The sequence below is a fragment of the Hypomesus nipponensis genome, chromosome 16 (assembly GCF_054491055.1).
Source record: "Hypomesus nipponensis isolate SF chromosome 16, ASM5449105v1, whole genome shotgun sequence".
Classification (NCBI taxonomy): Eukaryota; Metazoa; Chordata; class Actinopteri; order Osmeriformes; family Osmeridae; genus Hypomesus; species Hypomesus nipponensis.
Window position 1 is genome coordinate 5,118,082 of NC_140376.1, and position 21,249 is coordinate 5,139,330.

General features: G+C 41.2%; 4 protein-coding genes across 7 annotated transcripts; 2 read left to right on the top strand and 2 right to left on the bottom strand.

Moving 5' to 3' along the window:
- Positions 1-114: 114 nt before the first annotated feature.
- Positions 115-4,591, bottom strand: LOC146254489 (mediator of RNA polymerase II transcription subunit 26). Of its 4 annotated transcripts, none has more exons than XM_084676491.1 (4): positions 4,517-4,591; positions 4,229-4,336; positions 2,831-2,905; positions 115-2,745 (listed from the first exon to the last, which is right to left on the bottom strand). In XM_084676491.1, the coding sequence occupies exons 2-4, from the start codon at positions 4,298-4,300 to the stop codon at positions 1,075-1,077; spliced, it is 1,818 nt and encodes a 605-aa protein (XP_084532617.1). In that variant the 5' UTR covers positions 4,301-4,336; positions 4,517-4,591; the 3' UTR covers positions 115-1,074. The 4 variants fall into 4 exon arrangements, with proteins under 4 accessions (XP_084532617.1, XP_084532615.1, XP_084532616.1 ...); XM_084676489.1 differs by having other exon boundaries at positions 2,831-2,908; XM_084676490.1 differs by having other exon boundaries at positions 4,229-4,574.
- A 775-nt stretch (positions 4,592-5,366) lies between these two features.
- On the bottom strand, positions 5,367-6,759 carry smim7 (small integral membrane protein 7). The gene is made up of 5 exons (XM_084676094.1): positions 6,650-6,759; positions 6,344-6,385; positions 6,193-6,251; positions 6,033-6,123; positions 5,367-5,860 (listed from the first exon to the last, which is right to left on the bottom strand). The coding sequence occupies exons 1-5, from the start codon at positions 6,673-6,675 to the stop codon at positions 5,845-5,847; spliced, it is 234 nt and encodes a 77-aa protein (XP_084532220.1). The 5' UTR covers positions 6,676-6,759; the 3' UTR covers positions 5,367-5,844.
- A 934-nt stretch (positions 6,760-7,693) lies between these two features.
- Positions 7,694-11,657, top strand: tmem38a (transmembrane protein 38A). Its single transcript, XM_084676329.1, has 6 exons — positions 7,694-7,942; positions 9,343-9,499; positions 9,722-9,906; positions 10,089-10,176; positions 10,565-10,682; positions 10,870-11,657. The coding sequence occupies exons 1-6, from the start codon at positions 7,819-7,821 to the stop codon at positions 11,071-11,073; spliced, it is 876 nt and encodes a 291-aa protein (XP_084532455.1). The 5' UTR covers positions 7,694-7,818; the 3' UTR covers positions 11,074-11,657.
- A 1,358-nt stretch (positions 11,658-13,015) lies between these two features.
- On the top strand, positions 13,016-21,097 carry comp (cartilage oligomeric matrix protein). The gene is made up of 19 exons (XM_084676397.1): positions 13,016-13,227; positions 14,735-14,808; positions 15,042-15,093; positions 15,242-15,390; positions 15,690-15,827; positions 15,927-16,004; positions 16,089-16,241; positions 16,487-16,591; positions 16,774-16,881; positions 17,068-17,227; positions 17,332-17,450; positions 17,543-17,595; positions 17,901-18,094; positions 18,294-18,472; positions 18,594-18,642; positions 18,753-18,949; positions 19,287-19,459; positions 19,636-19,775; positions 20,036-21,097. Exons 1-19 carry the CDS (start codon positions 13,161-13,163, stop codon positions 20,092-20,094), a joined length of 2,247 nt encoding a protein of 748 aa, XP_084532523.1. The 5' UTR covers positions 13,016-13,160; the 3' UTR covers positions 20,095-21,097.
- Positions 21,098-21,249: the final 152 nt, after the last annotated feature.

Here is a 21,249-nt window from a genome sequence, read left to right on the forward strand (position 1 = left end):
GTTACACATTTTCTTTCAATATAAAAGTACTAAATAGTGGACAAACATGGATAGAACATTGATATACATGAGTGATAACCAAAATATATATGAAGTGCACTGAAGACATTCTCACAATTTCTGCATTTTTTTTTTTTTATTAACACATACCAACATGTCCAATTGAAGGACTAAGTAGCAAATATTTTCTCTTCTGCATTCAACAGAATATGAAAGGCTAATTTCTGTACATTCACTAAGGCTCTGTTTTAGGGAAAACATATGTTTCCATAAGGCAAACAATATCTAAAGGAATGGTAACAAGTATATTTCCAGCATATAAACAATTTATTTTCAGTTTTCCTCACAGTACAAAGTTGCAATGTTGTATAGCATTATCTGTGTTGCCTTTCAATTCATATTTTACAAACTAAAAACATGAGTGGGGAAAAGGCAAAGAAAAGGAAAATGCTGCTTCTAGATCACATTTCCAAAAGTAATTTTTCAGGATGTTTTAATGTGGTGTTCAGGCCACGGGGCAAGAAAACAGTATGGCAGTATGGAATGATAATACTGCAGGAAGAAATCAAAACGTTTGTGCAGAACACAGGTTAACCATTTCCGACAAGCAGAGCTAAGTAAATGGGTCTCTTTCTCAATGACATTTCTGCACATGTATGTAACAAACAAAGTGAAGAAGAAAAAGTCAAGATAAATAAGTTCATACATGGTAACCACACCGTTCTGTTTCACTTGCCAGATTGTACTGTACCCGCCAAAACACATTGCTTACTTCAAGTTACTAGGCACCTTTAAACATTGGCAGATACTGCATAGCCTAACCCATGTCACACAAAAGGAAATTAGGGAACTGTGATTCCCACAGCCGAGCTGCCTCCCACCCAACACTGATCCGTCACTACCTTGACTGGTGGCCTACTTCCCGAAGCCTCTCCAACATCAACAAAGGAGTGCAGCAAAGGAGTGACCACATCTGGCTCTCTACCTGAAAACTTGCCTTTGCATAGTCTTAACCTTGCTCTCTCGTTGAGGTACATGGAGGCTACTTAGTTTCCGCTCTTTAGAAAGGAACTCTCAGTCCAGACAGATGTATGGTAGTATGTTCAACTTGCTCTCATCCCCATGTGGGTCTAAGGATATGCACTCTGTCCAATTGTACCACTTGTCCTTAGTGTCATAGCATCCATTAACCCCAGGCCAGTGCTCTTTGTGTATTCTGACAAGGTCTTCACTTGTAACCTCTCTGTCGACCCCAGGTAACTGTGCATCCAGGATAGTCGGTGCCAACGTATGCTTTTTCCTGGCCTCTTTCACATGATCTTCCTCTTGTTTTAAGTACTCCGTCATGAAAAAGTGTGCCCCAGGGGTTTGAGCCCCAGAAGACGTAAGCACATTGCTTTGTCGGTTAAGGTAGGACTGGATAATTTCGTTCCTCGACAACTCTTTCCAGTTGGTCTGTTGAAAGGGACTAGGGGTAACAGGGAGATTCTGTGGACAGGGGCTCGGCTTAGGCGGTTCGGTCCTGTGAGGCTCTGGAGGAACAGGCGCTGGTGTGACCTCCGACTCCTGGTATGACTCTTTATGAGATAATGGTTTGATCTGCCCAGTTACAGGGTCAAATGTAAGTCTTCGGTCTTTTAACCTGACTGGTTTTGTGCTCTCTTCCGTGGGCTGCCCGTCTAAGTTTACAGTGTAGTCTCTAGGCCTATATTTATTTCTTTTTTTCTTCCCTGTGATGTTCACAGAATCATCATCTTCAATCTTAACCCCTTTGCTAAGTGACAATAATTTGGAGTTGTGCAGAGTCTCTCCAGGAGAGCTAGATATGCGATTGCTGTGCTGAAGGTGTGGGTCTGAGTCTGCCAGTCCTTCCCAGTGAAAGGAGGACTCAGCAACGGGAGGCCTATCTGGGTGTGATACCTGGACACACTGGGTTAAAGGCTGTGGAGAAGGCAAAGGAGAGGACCCCATCCCAGAAAACGTGGTGCTCTGAGTGGGACTTGAAAGAGTTGATACTTTGGGCGCAGAGAGTGCAGGTTGCCTTGCAACCAACTCTTGCTTGGAAGTTCGAGGACTATGCGAGGAGGAACGAGGACTCTTGGGTTGGCAATGCCCTCCTCCCGAGGCAGCCTGCTCCAATCTGGCCTGCTGCTGCAACACTGCTGCTTTCAGCAAGGCGGAAGTGCTAGGAGGTTTGCCAAGTCCTTGTGAACTGGGGTGAGGTTTGACAGCATTGACAGGGATTTTGTTTAGTCTGTCGCTCTCAAGATGCTCAGCGACAATATCTTTGTCCGACGGAACATCGAACGTGTCCGTAAAAGCCTCCGGCCCACCTATGATTCCATTGGTTGGTCGTGAAGAGTTGTGCACTTTGTCGTTGGCAGTTGTTTTTGGAATTTTCACTGGCAAGTGCTGTCCGTCCCTCTGCTCCCCTTTCCGTTTTCGGTTAGCTGACTTCTCAGTTTTGGGAGAGTAACAGTTGTTGAAGTCGTTTCTGTTCTTGAGCTCAGGGACCGTTTTACCTGATGGTGGAGTGGCAGCTGGAGGGGAGATGTCTGTTCGGCAGGGGTAAGTGCCACCATTGGCAGAGCCTGGCATGTTTGAGTGCCCTTTAGATGACACCTCGCTCTGCCCCGGCTCAATTAACTTTTGCCAGTTGCGCAGAAGCTTCTTGGCCCGCTTGGCAAGGTCCTCATCCTTCGTCTTTTTCCTTACGTCATTGATTAGTTTGCCTAGACGGGTTTCCTGTAAACAATTTCAAAAGAAGGTTTTGAATCTCCCAACAATTAACAAACAATCAGTTTACAAAGTAAACATACTGCAGCCCTACCTCCAGTGTTTCTTTGGTAATGGGATATTTCTCCAAATAGGAGATGACTTCCATGACGGCCACCATGTTGCAGATCTGCTGGAAAATACACAAGGACTCGTGTTAAAATTATGCATTACTTCAATTGCTTTACAAAACCCCCCGGTTCAAGTACTTTTGAGGTTAAGAGTTCATGCAGAATTTGAATGAACTTTCAGATGTGCAGCTGTCACATGCTGGGTTTGCCAACCGATTGTAGTTTCAGACTCGATATGACAACACATGCAAATTGAACATTCATACCATTTTCAATAATTAGTCTTAGGCCTGAAATTATAGTCAAACATTGTTAAATACATAATGTCAAAATGACTTTCTAATTTAGCAAGATCTAGGCCTTTTACTAACATGTTTCGGATAGAGCAGAGATGGTGTCAGGACTTGTGCAGTTGTTCAATTGCACAAAATGCATTTGGTCAATTGGGCTCTCACATGTGTCATATCCCTAAATCAAGCAAGATATGTGTTTCGTTAAAATGTCCATCTTTGTTTACAGGTCAAACATATTTATCAAGAGACAGGAGTGTCAGAACGACATTTTCATGAAACAGCTGGATGTCCACTAGGGCATGACTCATACAGCTTTGATTTCTGCTCTGTATTCTTTTAATGCTTGCTGGCTAGCTAGCTGTGTTGAATATAGCTAAGACATGGTACCGTGTCTATACCAAAGTATATTGGGGGAAGGGTAAACAGTTACACTACACTACAAAGCCAGATAGGAATGTAACCAACAAGTTAGCTAAGCATCGAAAGCAATTGACAGCTTTATCAGAAGTCACTTGCCTCCTTTTGAATATATGTATACGTTTAGGAGCTTTATGTCAAATTAAATGTACACAAAATGTGTTTGGTGTGCTAAAGAGTGTCGTTGACGGGCAGGTCCTTGCAGGTGGCACCAACTAGCCTGTTAACATTAGCTAATCATTAGCTAACAAGGACCATGGCGACACGGCAGCTAACGTTAGCTAGCTATAATTTAGCTTACATGCTTTCAAGCTCACAGTCCGTTAGAAAGTACACTACTGTTGCTGCTAAATAGCCAGAATAACGTTGCTATGCAGGAAATGTTAGTCATTTGTAAACTTAAAAGATCATTAGCTTGTCAATAAACTATTCCTGCTAGGTGTCTACCTTGCAAGCCAGTAATATTATTTAGTTAGCCAAAGCATTCTTAGCACTAGCTACAGCTAGCCTAGCTAGCTAACTTAGCTAGCTCACCTCAGCGAGTTGTAGTGCTTGCTAGTACCGCTAACTTTGAGTCAACACCTCGTTGCGAGAAACATGATGGTGGGGAGTGAGAGAAAAGACAAAGCTAGACAGCAACATACACGACTCACACAACTACTCACTACTCACATTGCTTTGGCCATCGATGGCCTGCAGCAGCCGGTCTCTCATCTGCTGCGGAGTTGCAGTAGCCGCTGTCATTGCCTGGCAGTGGCGCGGATCAGTAGACAGGAGATTCTAAAGACAGAGACGGGTGGTTGACCGTCGACACTTAAAGGCCTATGGACAGGTAATGCGCTCGTAAATCAAGCCCCATGTTTACATGGCGCATACTTGTTACTTCATGCGGTTGTTAAGTTCAGCGTGATAAAGATATATAGAGAAACAGATTCTCCAAACGCTCATGCGTTCGGCTACCTTCTCGGCAGTAGCCTGCGGTCTGGCCTTTCTCAACCATCGGTATCTCCCTCACACTCAAGGTTGCCAGGTTCTATGTTTGGTATCCCGCGAACAATGTCTGAAACCCCCGGCCGTACCAACATTTATTGGTAGCATTACCGACATAGTCAGTTCAAAACGTTAACATATGTATATATCTACATATATTAATTTACGTTGGAGATATACTTATCATGTAGCGCTGTTACTAACCAGACAAGGCGATGCTACATTTAACTGGTTATTAGAATAAATCAGATAAAGATACCCATGATTCGATCATGTTTTATGTTTGGCATCTTGCCATTACAATTTGTTGTCCAGACTCGATGAAAATTGGGTTTTGTGCGTTAGTAGACTACGGTTTGATTTATCCATTAATGTCTTTCACCATGTTTTATCTTGTGCTAAACCTGGCAACCAATTTTCTATACGTTCTTGTGAATCGGTCTCTCAAAGCATTTTGGGAAACTGGACAGTCCCTAACTAAATACTTGCCAAGGTTTCCTTCCGTCACCCCCACCTTTAAGGAAGATTAAACTGCAATGGAACGTAAATAACGCTTTATCGGTCACCTTAGTGAGGAATAAAAGAAGCATTTACTAAAAGCACCACGCACATCATAACTGCCTTGAAAGCACAATGAACACAGTACTATGACCTGGAGCTTTTATTTATTTAAGATATACAATATACTGGATGATCAATACAAATGTATGTTCCACGTGTAGCGTATATCTATTGGCACTATCATAATTCCGTCAGAACATGTTATACAAAAAATTGGTTTGGCGTTTAATGGAAGCTGACAGGAAGACATAAGTGTATATAGATTTCAGAGTTAAAGTTTATTATACAAAACTGGACCATGGATAACGCAACAGTATCCTTTGGTGCATTTAGGCTATACAATTAAGTCTGACTGCATAAGCCTTTGCATGGAAAAAGGCTAAAACAATACGAGATGGTCATTATTGTCATTATCCTATATGTTCAGAACATGAAGACAAAATATACAATTTATGAACTTGGATATGACTGTGAATAAGCCAAAAAGGAACTTAACATTCCTTTTGTTAGCATTAATGACTATTCAGAGTTGTAACAAATAAGAAGTCCAGGAAATGACTAAACATACAAATTCCACAAATATATGTGTGTGCACTGTGATATATTACAAAGCAACAGGCAAGGGAATAATGAAGCAGGAAAATGCACAGAACGATTTAACATATTAAATCCCCACCATAGATCTGTAATTTAGACGTGTCGTCTCTCTTTTGGGAAAGCCTCGTCAGTAAAGGAGATCATGATCCAAATAATCTGAAAAAAATCAGGAATCGTTAGTTTAAAAACAGCATACTTCAGCTATAGAACTTGGTAGGCACACCAACATGAGCATTGGAAATAGTGAAATATTCAACCCATTATCTCAAAGAGTTGCAAAATCTCGCCACTATTAAATATAAATCCAATGTCAATAACAGATACTTACACAATCATGCAAAACATCATAAAGATATTCCATGATGCAATGAAGATCCGAAAGTATCGTAGACTGAGTAGGAACTCCCTGATGTTGTCACCTGGAGATTGTATAATTTAGAGAAGGTACAACATGTTACATACAATCCCATTAAACAATCATACCACACCTGTCGTTGGTCTTCTAGGTTCATCTCCAAATCCGTGACTGACCGTGTCCTTTCTCTTCCTGCAAGAAGCAACAAAATCCCAACTGTTTTATTTCCAACCTGATCATTTAAAGCCAGATAGATGAAAGAATAAAAACACCAGGCTACTCACAGCTTAAAGTTTAACACAGCACCAGCGTTCATGAGCAGGGTCCTTCAAATGAATACATTGTCAAAAAATAAGTATATTTTACACAGTTCAATAATATCTAACTAGAACACTCCCTATGTTGTTGACAAACCAAAAGATGACAACAATATTCGCTAACCTAGATAGAATGTGGCTAACATGTTCAATAGCTGGTTAGCAAAACGATATGACTAACGTAATCATAGGTTAGGTCGTTAAAGAGGGATCATTTTCATTGAGGTAACAAGCTCGTCAACCAATTTTCACACAAAAGATCGCAAATATTACCCAAAAATCAAGAAATCCCCAATCATTTTGACACCATCAGACCCAGACACTTAATAGCACTTCCGTATACGCAAACGTAGTCAAAAATTGACAAATAGCAGTTGGGTTTGTTTTGCTTTGACCAATAGGAGTGCAGTATTCTGGTGCTCGTCTGAGCCTTCTGGTTAAGCGTTACATGAGGAAGCCGATATGTTCAGCAAAAACATTCTTCCTGGAAGTGCAGTTTGGTAAAATCAGAATAGTACAACGTATTCGATTTTTGTCAGCTCTAGGCGTCCAACGGAGTAAACAAATCATTTTTTCACGAGTCGACTGCCACATGACCATACAAATGACACGACATAATTGACCAAATAACTTGTGGATGCGACAAAGAGGACAACAAAGATAGAACTTAGTTCTAGTAGTCTACATGAAACATATGCTACATGAAACAAAGTCTACATGAAACATAGGCTACATGAAACATAGTCTACATGAAACATAGTCTACATGAAATATATATGGGCCTACATGAAATATAAATACATTTTGTGTCAGATTTCATCTAGCCTGATCCCAAAAAACTGTGTGTATTAGGCCTATTCCTACTAGACATCTAAAATGACTGTTGTTAATCCTATAGGCCTATGTATTTTTTAATAGGTTAGGAATTGTCCTTTACTTGCACCTTATAGAAACCTAATAGAAAAGTTAAAGTATTTATTTTTGTTGATGTTGGTGTCATCTAATCATTTTACAATTCAAGATTGTATTATCGCTCTACATTCAGATCTACGCAGGCCAATCAGTTGCGCTACGGACATGCGCATCTCGACGCTGCCTGTTATATTCTGAACACCTTTGTTATATTTAATGAAATATTGGTGAAATATAGTTTCCCACTTTCGTGGTAAATTTATTATTTGAAACCGGACATTTTTCCGACTGCATGTGAAGAGTCGGTTGACGAGTTTAATGGATCGGTCAAAGAGCAGTTGGCACAGAAAAAACGCTCGGACGAGAACAAATTATAAGGGTGTGCAGATGAGGTGTATTAATAGGAAGGCTAGAGTGTCAGAGTTTTTACTCGTGAAGACAGGGGACGTCGTGGCGAGTCGCCGGGCAAGGGCCATTCTAATTGCGCAGTGTCAAAAAAATACATGCGGTAATATTTTAAATCTCGAAACATGGATGTGTTGGAAGGCCTGCACCTGGGCGATTTAGCCCAATCTTTTTCTAAAATGGGAATGTTTCCAGTTTTTGATGTTGCTTATTACATCGTATCCATACTCTACCTCAAGTATGAACCAGGTTAGTGGGACATTTAATCTCTGTGTCATTTAACCTTTTTATGATAATAATAGGCTAATGAAGCCTGCAGCCTACATTTTAGCAGACATTTTAAGTAGTCGATAATCAGGACAAATGGGATGAGCTACTTATACGTGACCAAATCAAAAGACAACAACCTGTGTGCTGAAATCTTCTAAATCAAATAGAACTATTCATGCACTCAAGCCAACGATCTGACCTATATGTGAAGATGCCAAGATCTAATATCAAATTATGCCTTTTGACGTTTCATTTGAAGACCAAATATTGCAGTTGAAACTTTTCATCTAACTTGCCCATTAAGATTGCGCATAAATAAATAATCTCAATAGTTCGTCTTAATCAGCTTTCTTGAATGCCTCACATTTTCTAACACTTAACCCCTTATTTTATCGATGGAGTCTCAGAAATGAAATCTGAGAGAAAGTCTGTGCATACCAAAAGCTTTGGCCACCAAGCAATAAATAGAATGTCTTTATTTAGCTGTCAGTGAGCTTCATGGCATTTGCCATGCTTCAGAGCATGCATGTTCATCGACCACATCATATTATAGCCTAGTCTTTAGAGTTTATGTATATTTTCTTACTTTTGTTAATGTTGATCAACTTAAGAAAGTGCTCTATTAGCAAATGGTCATGAACTTTAAGATGTAGGGATTCTTGATCAAATTAAATGTATGGACAAATACTACCAATCTATGTATCAAACTACATACTTGTTTGTAAAAGGAAACAAACCAGGGGTTGCTCCCAGCTAGCTGTCCAATCACACAAATAGACCAGTGCCCGTTTTAAATGTCAGATTTAAATTCTCTTAGCTATTGTTCTGCATGCATGTGTCTCTTTCAGTAGACTTCCTGGTTCAAGCTGTTTAATGAAAACCATTTAATCGATTTGAATAAAGGGGAGTGTGTGCGGGTCAAAGTTTAAGCCAGACCTGACAGTTGCGAGGCAGGAAAAGCAATACAGCAAGATTTATTTTTAGGTCACATTTCTTGAGATCAGTTTTCTGTCAGCCCTCCAGCTAATCATTCCTCGACCCCAAATCCCACCTGTTCTTGGGGATCTTACAGATCTGGCACACTGGGTTGTGACTCATAGATCCAGATTTACTCTGGGATGTTCCGTTATAGTAAAACTTGTATTGTAGTAGTTGTCTAGATACAATATGTCCTCTTCCACCACAATACATACACTTGGACATGTTTCCATCATGATAAGATATTGTGAAGAGGTCTGTTTAGCTGAAAATTAACTGTAAATACCTACGGTTTCTAGAAAATATAGTACATATGAAATGTCACAGTCAACAACAAAAAACATCTTGTGTGTCACAAAGAGTTTGATGTACAAAAGTCAAACGGAATTCGTGTTCTGCAGGGTCAGTGGAGGTGTCTCGCAAGAGCCCCGTGGTCTCTTGGCTCTGTGCTATGCTCTACTGTTTTGGTAGCTACATCTTAGCCGACATCATGCTTGGAGGCTGTCCCCTCGACTACTTCCAACACAACAATCACATCCTTCTTGCCTCATTTGTCTGGTAAGCTCCTTTTCAAAGTTGTGAGTGAATTCCATTGAACCAAGTAGCAAAACACAAGAAAAAATAGTCACTGAAACAAGTAGCTTAATACAATTTCCTCCCCCCTTTCAATATCTCTTTTTTCCACTTTCTTTCTTTCCTCTCCCTCTCTCTCTCTCCCTCTCTCTCTCTCTCTTTCTCTCTCTCTCTCTCTCTCTCTCTGTCACTCTCTCAATTCATCAGGTACCTCATCTTTTACTGCCCATTGAACCTCTTTTACAAGTGTGTGGCTTTCCTGCCTGTCAAACTGGTGTTGGTGGCACTGAAGGAAGTGGTTCGCACTCGTAAGATTGCAGCAGGTGTGCACCATGCCCATCATGCTTACCACCACGGCTGGATCATCATGGTGATTGTAGGCTATGTAAAAGGTTGGTATCTTAAAACAGGAATCCCCATGATCACAGCTGCAAAGATTAGCTTGTGCCTCGTGATGGTTCTACTTTTTAAAAGGGGGGGATGGGGCGAGAAAGGCAAACCCCAGATAAGACCAGTGAAGCGAGTGGCAGACCTTTGTCCTAATAAATTTTACTTTCTATTTATATCCTCACAGGGTCAGGAGTGGCTCTCATGTCAAATTTTGAGCAACTGCTGCGTGGTGTGTGGAAGCCTGAGACCAATGAAATCCTGAACATGTCATTGTGAGTGTGTTTCCCCTGAAGGCGTTAGGCTTGATGTTTGCTTTGGTTATTTGTCGCTGTCTGCTCAAGCATGGGGTGTTAGAGATGGCTTGTTACAAAAGCTGCTCCCAGCAATAATTAATGGCTATATTTTTAAGAAAAGGTAGGGTTCAAAAACTATTTGTGTATACTGCATACATATACTACATATAGTATATGCTGAAGCAAAGACTGACATCCCTGCAACCTTTTATTAAACACTGAATCACAACTCATGTCAACAGATTAGGTGAAGTTATTAGTAATATTGAGTGAACTATCCCTTTAAGCAGGCAATATCAATGTGCTCTCAGATGTAAATGTTTTCAGTGAGTTTTGGGATCAACCCAGTGTTCATTTCTCTCTCCAGCCCTACTAAAGCCAGCCTGTATGGAGCCATTCTGTTCACACTTCAAGAGACAAACTTGCTTCCTGTGTCCAAGGCCACCCTTATCTGTGCTTTCACTCTCTTCATGGCTGCTTCCAAGGTAGGTCCTTTTTTCACAGGAAATTTAAGTCCCCTAAATATATTAACAACACACGACTATCTGCTGAACTCTAGTAGACTTGATAGAGGTCTATGTCCATGTATATACTCTCTACAACCAAAGGGGTGATGAAATACATGGAACGTATGTGGAATGGCTTGCATTTTTCTTGTTATTTCTTTCCCAGGTGTTCATGACAGCCCGCCACTCCCATGGCTCTCCCTTCGCCCTCATCGAGTCCTGGGTCTGCTACCTGCTCTTTGGCTCCGCCCTGGGTGGCGCTGAGGAGGATCACCACGCTCCGGCCCCTCCCCCTCCTTCCTCGCCAGTCAAATCCAAGGAGGAGCTGAGCGAAGGCACCCGCAAGAGGAAGTCCAAGAAAGCAGAGTAGAGCTCCAAGTCTACTACTGGAAAAGGGGGCTCACGCCCCCCCACACCATCCACAAACTGCATCTGAAGTCCCCACATGGTCCAGCAATCTTTTTAGATAAGATGGGGGTCTCCCATTCCTTGCTGGGGAAAGGGGCCGTTTGACGTCCATCAAACAAGGCCCTTCCTATTGAGGCAAATGGTGCTTTTATGTATTACTTTGTAAGGGTATTCTGTAAATAGATCACCAAAGGTTCAAACTTAAGATTTCAACCCCCGCCAGTACGTATCTGATTATTTATTTATGTATTTATTTTCCCTCAATAGATATCTGTTACCACATGCAACAGCATGTGGTCAACAATGTGAACAACAAGGAGTTACTTAATTGCTTTAGAAAGGCCTCTGTTCAAAAAGTGCTTTTGCTTCCAGTAGTCAGTGGCTTTGGTTTATACCCATTAAAACTTGCAACAGTATAACATTAAGCACAAAAGGGCAATCAGACAATGTAATGTGAATCAAGCAATATATGTGAAGGAACCATAGCTGCTTTTTACATGAAACTTTATAGAAATCAAATCTTTTAATAAAGGCGAAACAAAATTACTTTCATGTTGTTGCATTCATTTTTACAAATGTTGGTAAATTTAATACTCATTTTCTAAGGATGTCCAGTAAAATTTGGGAGGTTGATCTGGGGTCATGTTGCTTGGATGTTTCGGTACCCCCTGCCCTACTAACAAACATTTGTATCACGGGTAATAAACTGAGACTGATGAACTTTACAGAAGGTCGTGAACCTTGATCCCTGGACCTTACAGTTCGCACAGCAGTAGAAGTGATTACTGACCAAGAACAAACGTTTCCTTTCATTTCTCTCACAGAAATGCTAGCTTGTTCGATATTTTGGTACGTAACCACACACACTGTGTGTGAAATGAAGCCATAAGTGAGATTTTGAAGATACCCTGAGAAGAAGTCTAGTGTATTCTCAATTACATTCGATGAACTGAATGTTTAAGCACACAGATACAGGAAAATTGTTTCAACCAACAAGAATGCAATTGCCAGAAATGTGTCATTCATGACCTACAGTCCCTCCAACAGAAAAGACACATTTCTCAGTCACATTCAGGAAGTGACAGATTCCACCAACAAATGCATACCCAAGCTGACAATAGATTTTGAGATTAAATAGTTTTACAGCTTAGTTCCCTAGTACGATATCTACAGGGAAGGGCAGACACATTTCAAAAATAATTTGTCTGACAGAAGTCTAAAACGATTTTGCTTTTGCTTTTCCAGTTAAGGGCCATAGGAAGGCTTCTCTCATGCTGTGGGCTGGGCAGGGAGAGAGGATACAGATACTGGAAGTTATAAGCACCAATCAAGGTGCACCATACCAAGACCTCAGGGGTGCCTTCCTTGGAATGCAACCAACATCTGCTGGTTCCATCACTGGCAAACAAGACACAAAACATACAAACCAATATAGGCAAAATGAGTTTCTCAGGAAGCTTTCAGGAACTTGAGTATCTAAGAAATGACTTTTGAAATGTGTAAGAAATGTGTGTAATTACAGTGTTTAATGACATCTATGGTAAACGTGGAAATATGTTACACTCACTGGAATGAGTGTATACAATAGGTAGGGTAAAAGGAAACAAATCCAGCTTTAAAAATTCTTCTCCATTTGGTGACTCTTGGTTCTTGACCGGTGTTTAATCTTAGTCCAGGAACACCGATATGTTAGACTCATTACGGAATTCGAGTTTAACAGTCCGTTCTAAGTCAAAACCACTGTGGGTTTGGCAAGGCAAGGTGATGGGCTCTATTTTCTCTACGTGGACAATCCAGAGGGGAGGGTTACAGAAGATCTCCTGGAGAGGCGGAGGGAACGGCAGTCACTTTTATACAGAGATGTATAAAAGCAAGGGGAGGAGGAAAGAGAAAACACTCTCCTCCAACCTCCAGACCTGACACAGGAGAAGCTTACCTAAATCCAGCTGGAAGACCAGGGATACAAAAGGACAGTGGGCAGACCCTCAACTGGCCTCCACGCCTTAGGCTGAAGGCAAACGCTGTAGAGACATTGCAAGAGGATAAAACATGTTGAAGATACTGGTTCTGATCGGAGCTCTGAGTGTGTGCTGTAACAACGTGACTGGTCAGAGAGGTAAATGTTTCCACTCTCTTCTCTCACCTTTGTCGCATAGGAAATAATATTTTATAATTGTTTGCTCGTTTGTTCCAGGTATATTATTCCAGTTATTTACCTGTTCCCGAACTCATGTCAAGTTCTTCCTTGTTTACATGGCAAATTGTCAAAGTAAAAAAGAAAAAGAAAAATTTGAATGAAATATTGATTAATAACATAAACAATTAACATAAATGGTAACATTGACAAAATGCATATGAATGGTACTATGGTCGATTTGATTATATTTGATCAGAGATGAACGTGATGTAATTGAATGCTTGACTACATGAATTGCATTATAGTTCACTTGTTTTTAATGTATTTTCAAGCTCTGAAAAACCTGAAAAATCATCTTAGAAACTTGATGGACCTTCCCTGGAAGTTGTCAGTATTTTCCAGCTAGTATCTCTCCTGCGTCTCTGGAGCTTTCTGCTCGGAATTTACTCTACAAACATGGATGCTGCTAATGAAAAGACCATATGTCTTTACCTTCATACCCAAGAGACTTTGACACTACAGTATACAGCTCCCCAGAGACGAGAGCCAGGTCAATTAGTCAGCAACCAGTAGCTTCCTTCCACAACATGTCTGCCATACCATGTTCCGCAAGGCTCGTCTGTTCAGCTGAAGCCACCCTCCACGGAGGGGTCAAAACCGCAAACCCCCATAAATCCAACATTCAGAAAAGTCCATAAACTAGAACTCCACAAATACTGAAGCTCAAGCACGCAGTATGTCCCATTTATGCTTCTGTTAAGGTACCGTACTATAATACAGAAATATAATGCCTGGTTGAGGTTCAATCAGCTCTGTACAACAGAACAAAAAGTCTGGGAAGTCCAAAACATCTTTTTGGAACTTCTGTGTCATTCAGTTTAACGGTAATTGTGGATGGCCAGCTTCTGTATCAGGGGATAGCAGCTTGGAGGTAGGGAGCTCAGGCAGTAAAGATGATGGATGAGCAGAGAGTGATGTTGTTTTATGGGACATCTGCACAGTGCATCCCCACACATGCTTACTAAGGATGACTTCAGAGGACGACAGAAAGAGAGATGAGGTGTGTATGGAGGTCAGATGGCTGAGCCGTTAGGGAATCGGGCTAGTAATCAGAAGGTTGCTGGTTTGATTCCCGGCAGTGCGAAATGATGTTGTGTACTTGGGCAAGGCACTTCACCCTGCTTGCCTCGGGGGAATGTTCCTGTACTTACTGTAAGTTGCTCTGGATAAGAGCGTCTGCTAAATGACCCAAAAATGTGTGTTTGATAAAGGGGCCGTGTGGCCTGTTCATAAAGATGGATCTTTTAGAAAAAGCTTGGGATCTGATCAGTTTACCCCCACACACAAGTCTCCTTCTGCTTATTTTAAATGTGCCCTAAACGGTCAACCATTCAGTTCTGTTTTCTATTTAATTTCAAACACGGTCACATGGTAACAAACGAAACCTAAAATGCCAATATGTACAATTGCTACCTTTCTTTCTAAGATGGAGAAATTATCAGTCAGATCAAGGGGACGAATCATGCTTTGGCAGAGATCAAAGAACTTCTCAAACAACAGGTAAATCAATTTATTTTGTTTTAGTCTTATGTACTGAAGTACTGGTGTGCTTCTATTTCCGACGTAGAACAACTTTTTAAATAGCATTTATGGACAAGGGTATTTAATTATTTGTACATTGACATTTTAGGTATGTGTTACTGTTCATTTTATTGGTTATCCTTATTTTATTTTCTTACTTGTTATTTGTCACATGTTCAAAACATTATTCATTCTAATCTATCTCCATACAGATCAGAGAGACTGTATTTCTAAAGAACACAGTGATGGAGTGTGAGGCCTGTGGTGAGTACTCTTAACAGCGTCAACAAGAACAGGTCAAATGTAGTTTCCATCACATACAGTAGAGGGAGATATTTCCCCTAAGAATAGAGGAAACACCTGGAGTGTGAAAGGAGGGAGTTATTGACTGTGACTGTTTCTCCCTCCCAAGGCATGCGTATTGAGCCCTCTCGTCCCTCCTGTGTACCCAACCCGTGTCACCCAGGGGTCAAGTGTACACAGACAGCTGAGGGTATCAAGTGTGGCCCCTGCCCTGAGGGTATGGTGGGCAATGGAACCCATTGCACTGATGTGGATGAGGTTGGGAAAACTTGCCAATTTGTAATATAAACAGTGTTCTTCTGTGGTCGATTACTTTATCCAGATGTGGCAGCTCGACAGCTTATGTCCCAGACATGGATTAAGCCCAGTCCTAAACAAAGAAAAAAAATTGTTAGTCTAGGATTAGACTTAATCCATGTCTGGGAAACGAGCCCTAACGTTCAGCACCTGATTTTGCATCTCACATTCTCTGGGTTAACATGGCATTTAATCACTATATACCTACATGGAACATGTTGTTGACGCCACTCTGCTCTCGTGTGCTTCTGTGCTCCTAGTGTGTCGTGATGCCCTGTCACATGGGTGTGCGCTGCATTAACACATCCCCAGGGTTCCGTTGCGGGCCGTGTCTCGCAGGCTACACCGGCCCCCAGGTCCAGGGAGTTGGCCTCTCTTATGCCACCGCTAACAAACAGGTAGCCATTTTGTCCCAAGTAAAGACGGTTATTAGCTTCACAACCCTGCAGTGTCATTTGTAAATGAACTGTGTTCTTACTTCTGTCCCCCCTTGCCAGGTTTGCAAGGATATCGACGAATGCGAGGGACCCAAGAATGGAGGCTGTGTGGAACATTCTGCTTGTGTGAATAACCCTGTAAGGGCTATTTCGAAATCCATATTTCATGTTACTAGATTAAAACTCTAGACTTGTAAAATTAGCTTTGCTGTATTGTTTCAGGGCTCATTTAGGTGTGGCCCTTGTAAGCAAGGCTACGTTGGAGATCAGCGCCGTGGTTGTAAACCCGAGAGAGCGTGTGGAAACGGACAACCAAATCCCTGTCACGCCAGCGCAGAATGTATTGTTCATCGTCAAGGAAAGATAGAATGCAAAGTAAGAATAATTTCTTGTATTTCCATCCAAAAGAGCCATCAACATGAGGGTTCTGAATTTTTATAAAAGTTTTCCATGTTGGGCATTTAACATTTTAAAATAACTGCATAATTTAACTGTTCGTGATGGCACGTATTGGAAATCTATTAATTTAAATGTATTTTCTGTGTAACTGAATGTTAAATTGATTTCTGTCCACCATCCATATGCTTAATGTGTTCATATGACTCTTCCACTCCTCTCAGTGTGGCATTGGATGGGCTGGTAATGGCTACCTCTGTGGCCCTGATATAGATATTGATGGCTTGCCTGATGAGAAACTGGATTGCTCCGAGAGAAACTGTTTGAAGGTGAAGTGTGTTTATGTCTCTCATAAAGACATGATGAATTTCAACAGGAATTGAGGGGAAGGAACTGTCCCCAGATGCACAAACCTGTAAAAGCATCTTCATGAGATTCCATTAGCAGTGGCACTGTTCCAAAAGTCTGGCATCGAGAGCCATCAAGTATGATGAGTGTATCTTCTTTCCAGGATAACTGTCTGACTGTACCCAACTCTGGACAAGAAGATGCCGACCTTGATGGATTAGGAGATGCGTGTGATGACGATGCAGATGGCGATGGAATCCTAAATACACAGGTGCAAACATCCCCCGTGGACGATCTTATGCAACGACAGTTTATACCATGTTTATGGCGGGTTCAGTATAAATGAAGAAGACATGGTGAATGATCACACCCGTCGAGGCTACAAATGACAAAAATATACCAAATATGTATTCAAAAGAAAAACTTAATAAACAAAAAGACTGGCATACGTCCCTAGGACAACTGTGTGCTGGTACCCAATGTTGACCAAAGGAATGTGGACGAGGATGACTTCGGAGACGCTTGTGACAATTGCCGCGGGATCAAGAATAATGACCAGAAGGACACCGATATTGACAGATTGGGGGACGAATGCGACGAGGACATTGATGGTGATGGTACGTGTGTCGGACTCATCAATAATACAAATGAATGGATCAGTTTTACCCATTGTGCTTGCTGTTGATGACAAACTGAACGTAATACACCTTGTATTCTTAAGGAATCTTAAATAAGAAGGATAACTGCAAAAGGGTTCCTAATGCTGACCAGAAAGATCGTGATGGAGACAAAGTGGGAGATGCTTGTGACAGCTGTCCTTATATCCCCAACCCCGATCAGGTTTGATTACCAACAACCATACTTGAGTAAAATCCTACCTTCTTCTCAGTGGTAGACTACACACATGTAGAACAATATTATTTTTCTTTCAGTTGGACATGGACAATGACTTGATTGGCGATCCTTGTGACAATAACAAAGACAGGTATGACATGCAAGTTCTTTTGACAGTAACTATTGGTTTATGTTTCTGCAGACTTCAGAAACACAAGATAACTGCATTTCGTTGCCTTGTACCTGTACTTGTGTAATGACAATAAAGTTGAATCTAATCATTTCTTAGGAAACATAAAGCATAATGTGGCTTTAAATTGTACCCTTCAGTCACCAGGAAAAGTCCAATTGAAACTAAAGTTTGAATGATTTTGTATGGCAGTTGGTAAAAGGTACAAAACGATGACCTCCCCTCAGCAATGCAGCCTTCTCTACTCTACTCTACTCCATTTCCAGTGATGGGGACGGGCACCAGGACTCTAACGACAACTGCCCCGCGGTGATCAACAGCTCCCAGCTAGACACTGACAGGGATGGCCTCGGGGATGAGTGTGACGACGACGATGACAATGATGGCATTCCGGATCTCCTGCCACCAGGCCCCGATAACTGCCGACTCATCCCCAATCCCCTACAGGAAGATACCGACGGTGAATATGGAGCTATTTCATCGTCTAATCTCATTATGTAACTCATATTGTTTATCATCATTCAATGATTAGTCTAAGTAATGTTATCTGCCGCTTATGAAGATAAAGAATGCATGGATGTCTCGTGGATGTGTAAACACGTGTTTTAGTTTTTCATCATGAAAATCACAAATTAGGTAAATGTCCCCCCTCAAAACAGGCAATGGCGTAGGCAACGTGTGTGAAAACGACTTTGACAACGACACAATTATCGACACCATTGACGTGTGCCCGGAGAATGCAGAGGTCACTCTGACAGACTTTAGGGAATACCAGACCGTAGTGCTGGACCCCGAGGGCGACGCACAGATAGACCCGAACTGGGTAGTACTGGACCAGGTAAAACGTCAATCCATGTTATTCAGAAAACCTTTCGTTTTCTATATATAAAAGTATATTATAGTACTGTCACACATGAAATTGCATTGTACAGTTTGTTTTGTCATTTCCTCCCTATAAGGGAAGAGAGATTGTTCAAACCATGAATAGTGATCCTGGACTGGCTGTTGGTAAGCACGATAACCTATTAAAAAGTAAACTATAACCGAAAAATTGGACCCCTTTATAAGGCTTCTGCCTGTCAATGTTTAAAATATCCTCTCTTTTTCCTCACCTCAAGGTTACACTGCTTTCAGCGGTGTCGATTTTGAAGGGACGTTTCATGTAAACACGGTAACCGACGACGACTATGCAGGCTTCATCTTTGGCTACCAGGACTCCTCCAGCTTCTACGTGGTGATGTGGAAACAAGTGGAGCAGATCTACTGGCAGGCCAACCCCTTCAGGGCTGTGGCAGAACCAGGCATCCAACTGAAGGTACCCAGCCTCATTCGCCAATTCTGGATGTTTTCATCTGTGAATAAATGTATGCAGATGTAAACACTGTCTGAAATACAAGTAAAGGTGAGCGAATTAGATCATGTTCTACAGATTTGTGTCTTAACTCAACTATTTACTCAATTGGATTTATGTGAGTATCAAAAATCGTTGTAGGTTCACGAGGTGCGGGAGGTAAGGTGATACCTTAAGCTGCGTTCCTAGTGTCATATAGCAAACATTCAAAGATACAGAAACGATAGCCCAAAATGATGACTTATTCAGCAAAGGGTCAGCATTGACAGCAGCTTACCTGTGCATATGTGCTGTTGCCAAGGCTGTGAAGTCGACCACGGGACCGGGAGAAAACCTGCGGAACTCCCTGTGGCACACGGGGGACACCAGCGACCAGGTGAAGCTCCTGTGGAAAGACGCTCGCAACGTGGGCTGGAAGGACAAGACATCCTACCGCTGGTTCCTCCAACACAGGCCCCAAGACGGCTACATCAGGTAGGCATAAAATTTAAAAAAAGCCCTGAAAAAATTAATAGGCAAATTGGACTTTTAATTTGAATACCTCAACTTTGTTCTCACTTGACAGAAAAGGCCATTATGCATCTGATGGCCTAATCAAGATTGGTGGTTGCGTGGCACTAACAGCTATCTCTCTGTATACACGGTTTCAGAGTGCGTTTCTATGAGGGCACTCAGATGGTGGCCGACACAGGCATCATCATAGACAGCACCATGAGAGGAGGACGACTCGGGGTCTTCTGTTTCTCCCAGGAAAACATCATCTGGGCAAACCTTCGCTATCGCTGCAACGGTGAGAAAAAGAAGTGGCTCAAAAAGAACATCCTTTGCAATGTTGTCACTATGCTAGCGCTTCATTCAAGTCAGTTACATAGCAACCAAGTCCTAGTAGAGAAATGTACCTACAGTGTAAACCCCTATTCATCTGGTACATCAGGCTCGAGATAAACGTAAGAAACGACTGCGTATTGTGGACCCTCCATGTACAGAACATTACAATGATTACATTTAGGCTTATGATGATTTCCTGCTTACTTTCTCTTCCTTCTGTAGACACTCTACCTGAGGATTTTGACACATACAGAGCTCAACAGGTCCAGCTGCAGCTCTAAAGGGTTCTGAAAAATCCTCCCAAAAGAACTCTGGAGGGACATTCTAATTCGCAACATTCTTTGAAACCCCCACTCTCACACAAAACAGGAAGTATGTCCCATGTCATCTCATACAATTAGTAACTGAATAGGGGACAGTTTAAATGTCCATCTTCTCATGAAATACTCTTCACTTCCACGTAGTGGCACAGTTTGACTGTTTGTGACTTTTTCCTTTGGACCAAATTCATAATTTTTATGTAAAATATAGAATCCAGAAGAATCTAGTCTTACTTCACGAGGCCTTTTTCAAACACATTAATCGACACGGTCAATAATGACCAATGTATCATTTGGATTTTGATTAAATATGAGAATGGCAGAGAACCTCAACTACCTCTGCTATTTACTTGTTGTACAGTTTTATGTGGCTTAATTTTTTTGTGGCTTTTATGTGGCTTATTTTTTTGTGGCTTTTATGTGGCTTCATTTTAAGCAAATCAATTCCAGCTTTCAAGAAGGAAACAACATATATACTACCTTGTAGTTTTGTACTTTGAACCATATGTTTGGAGCTGAAATCATGAGCATGCACAGATATTTAAAATAATCTTTTAAAAACATACAGAAATAAAGATTACAAAATATAAATAACATAACTGTGATATAATTGTATATATATATAGTTGAAACATCATGCATGTCTGCATTGCACACCACAGTGTTAGTGTTGTAAAATGACATCAGACATTTTTTATTGATATATTCTGCAAATTGAAATTATGTACAGAGAAAGGTCACCTCCCACATTCAATTCCATTGACAAGAAGTTTTATAAACAAATGGATCACATAGTCACACAGCAACAAATAAATACTTCACGTCTTATATTATGATTTACAGAACAATAGTTTGATGAAGGGTTTGTTCTCAGTTGTCGGGTGTTTCAAGACCTCCAAATGCTACAGATGTATATGCAGCTGTGTGAATGTTCCAAGTACCAAATAAAGTCAGAAACTTTCAATTCATGATTTTTGTGTCAAATTACACTCTACATTTGTGCTTGAACAACACATTTTGATATATTTGTCTTTTAAATGTTGAGTAAAAATAGTTTGGCTTCTGCTAAGTGAATAGTTAGCGGTGGCTTGCAATTTCTACAGTACAGTCAGACAA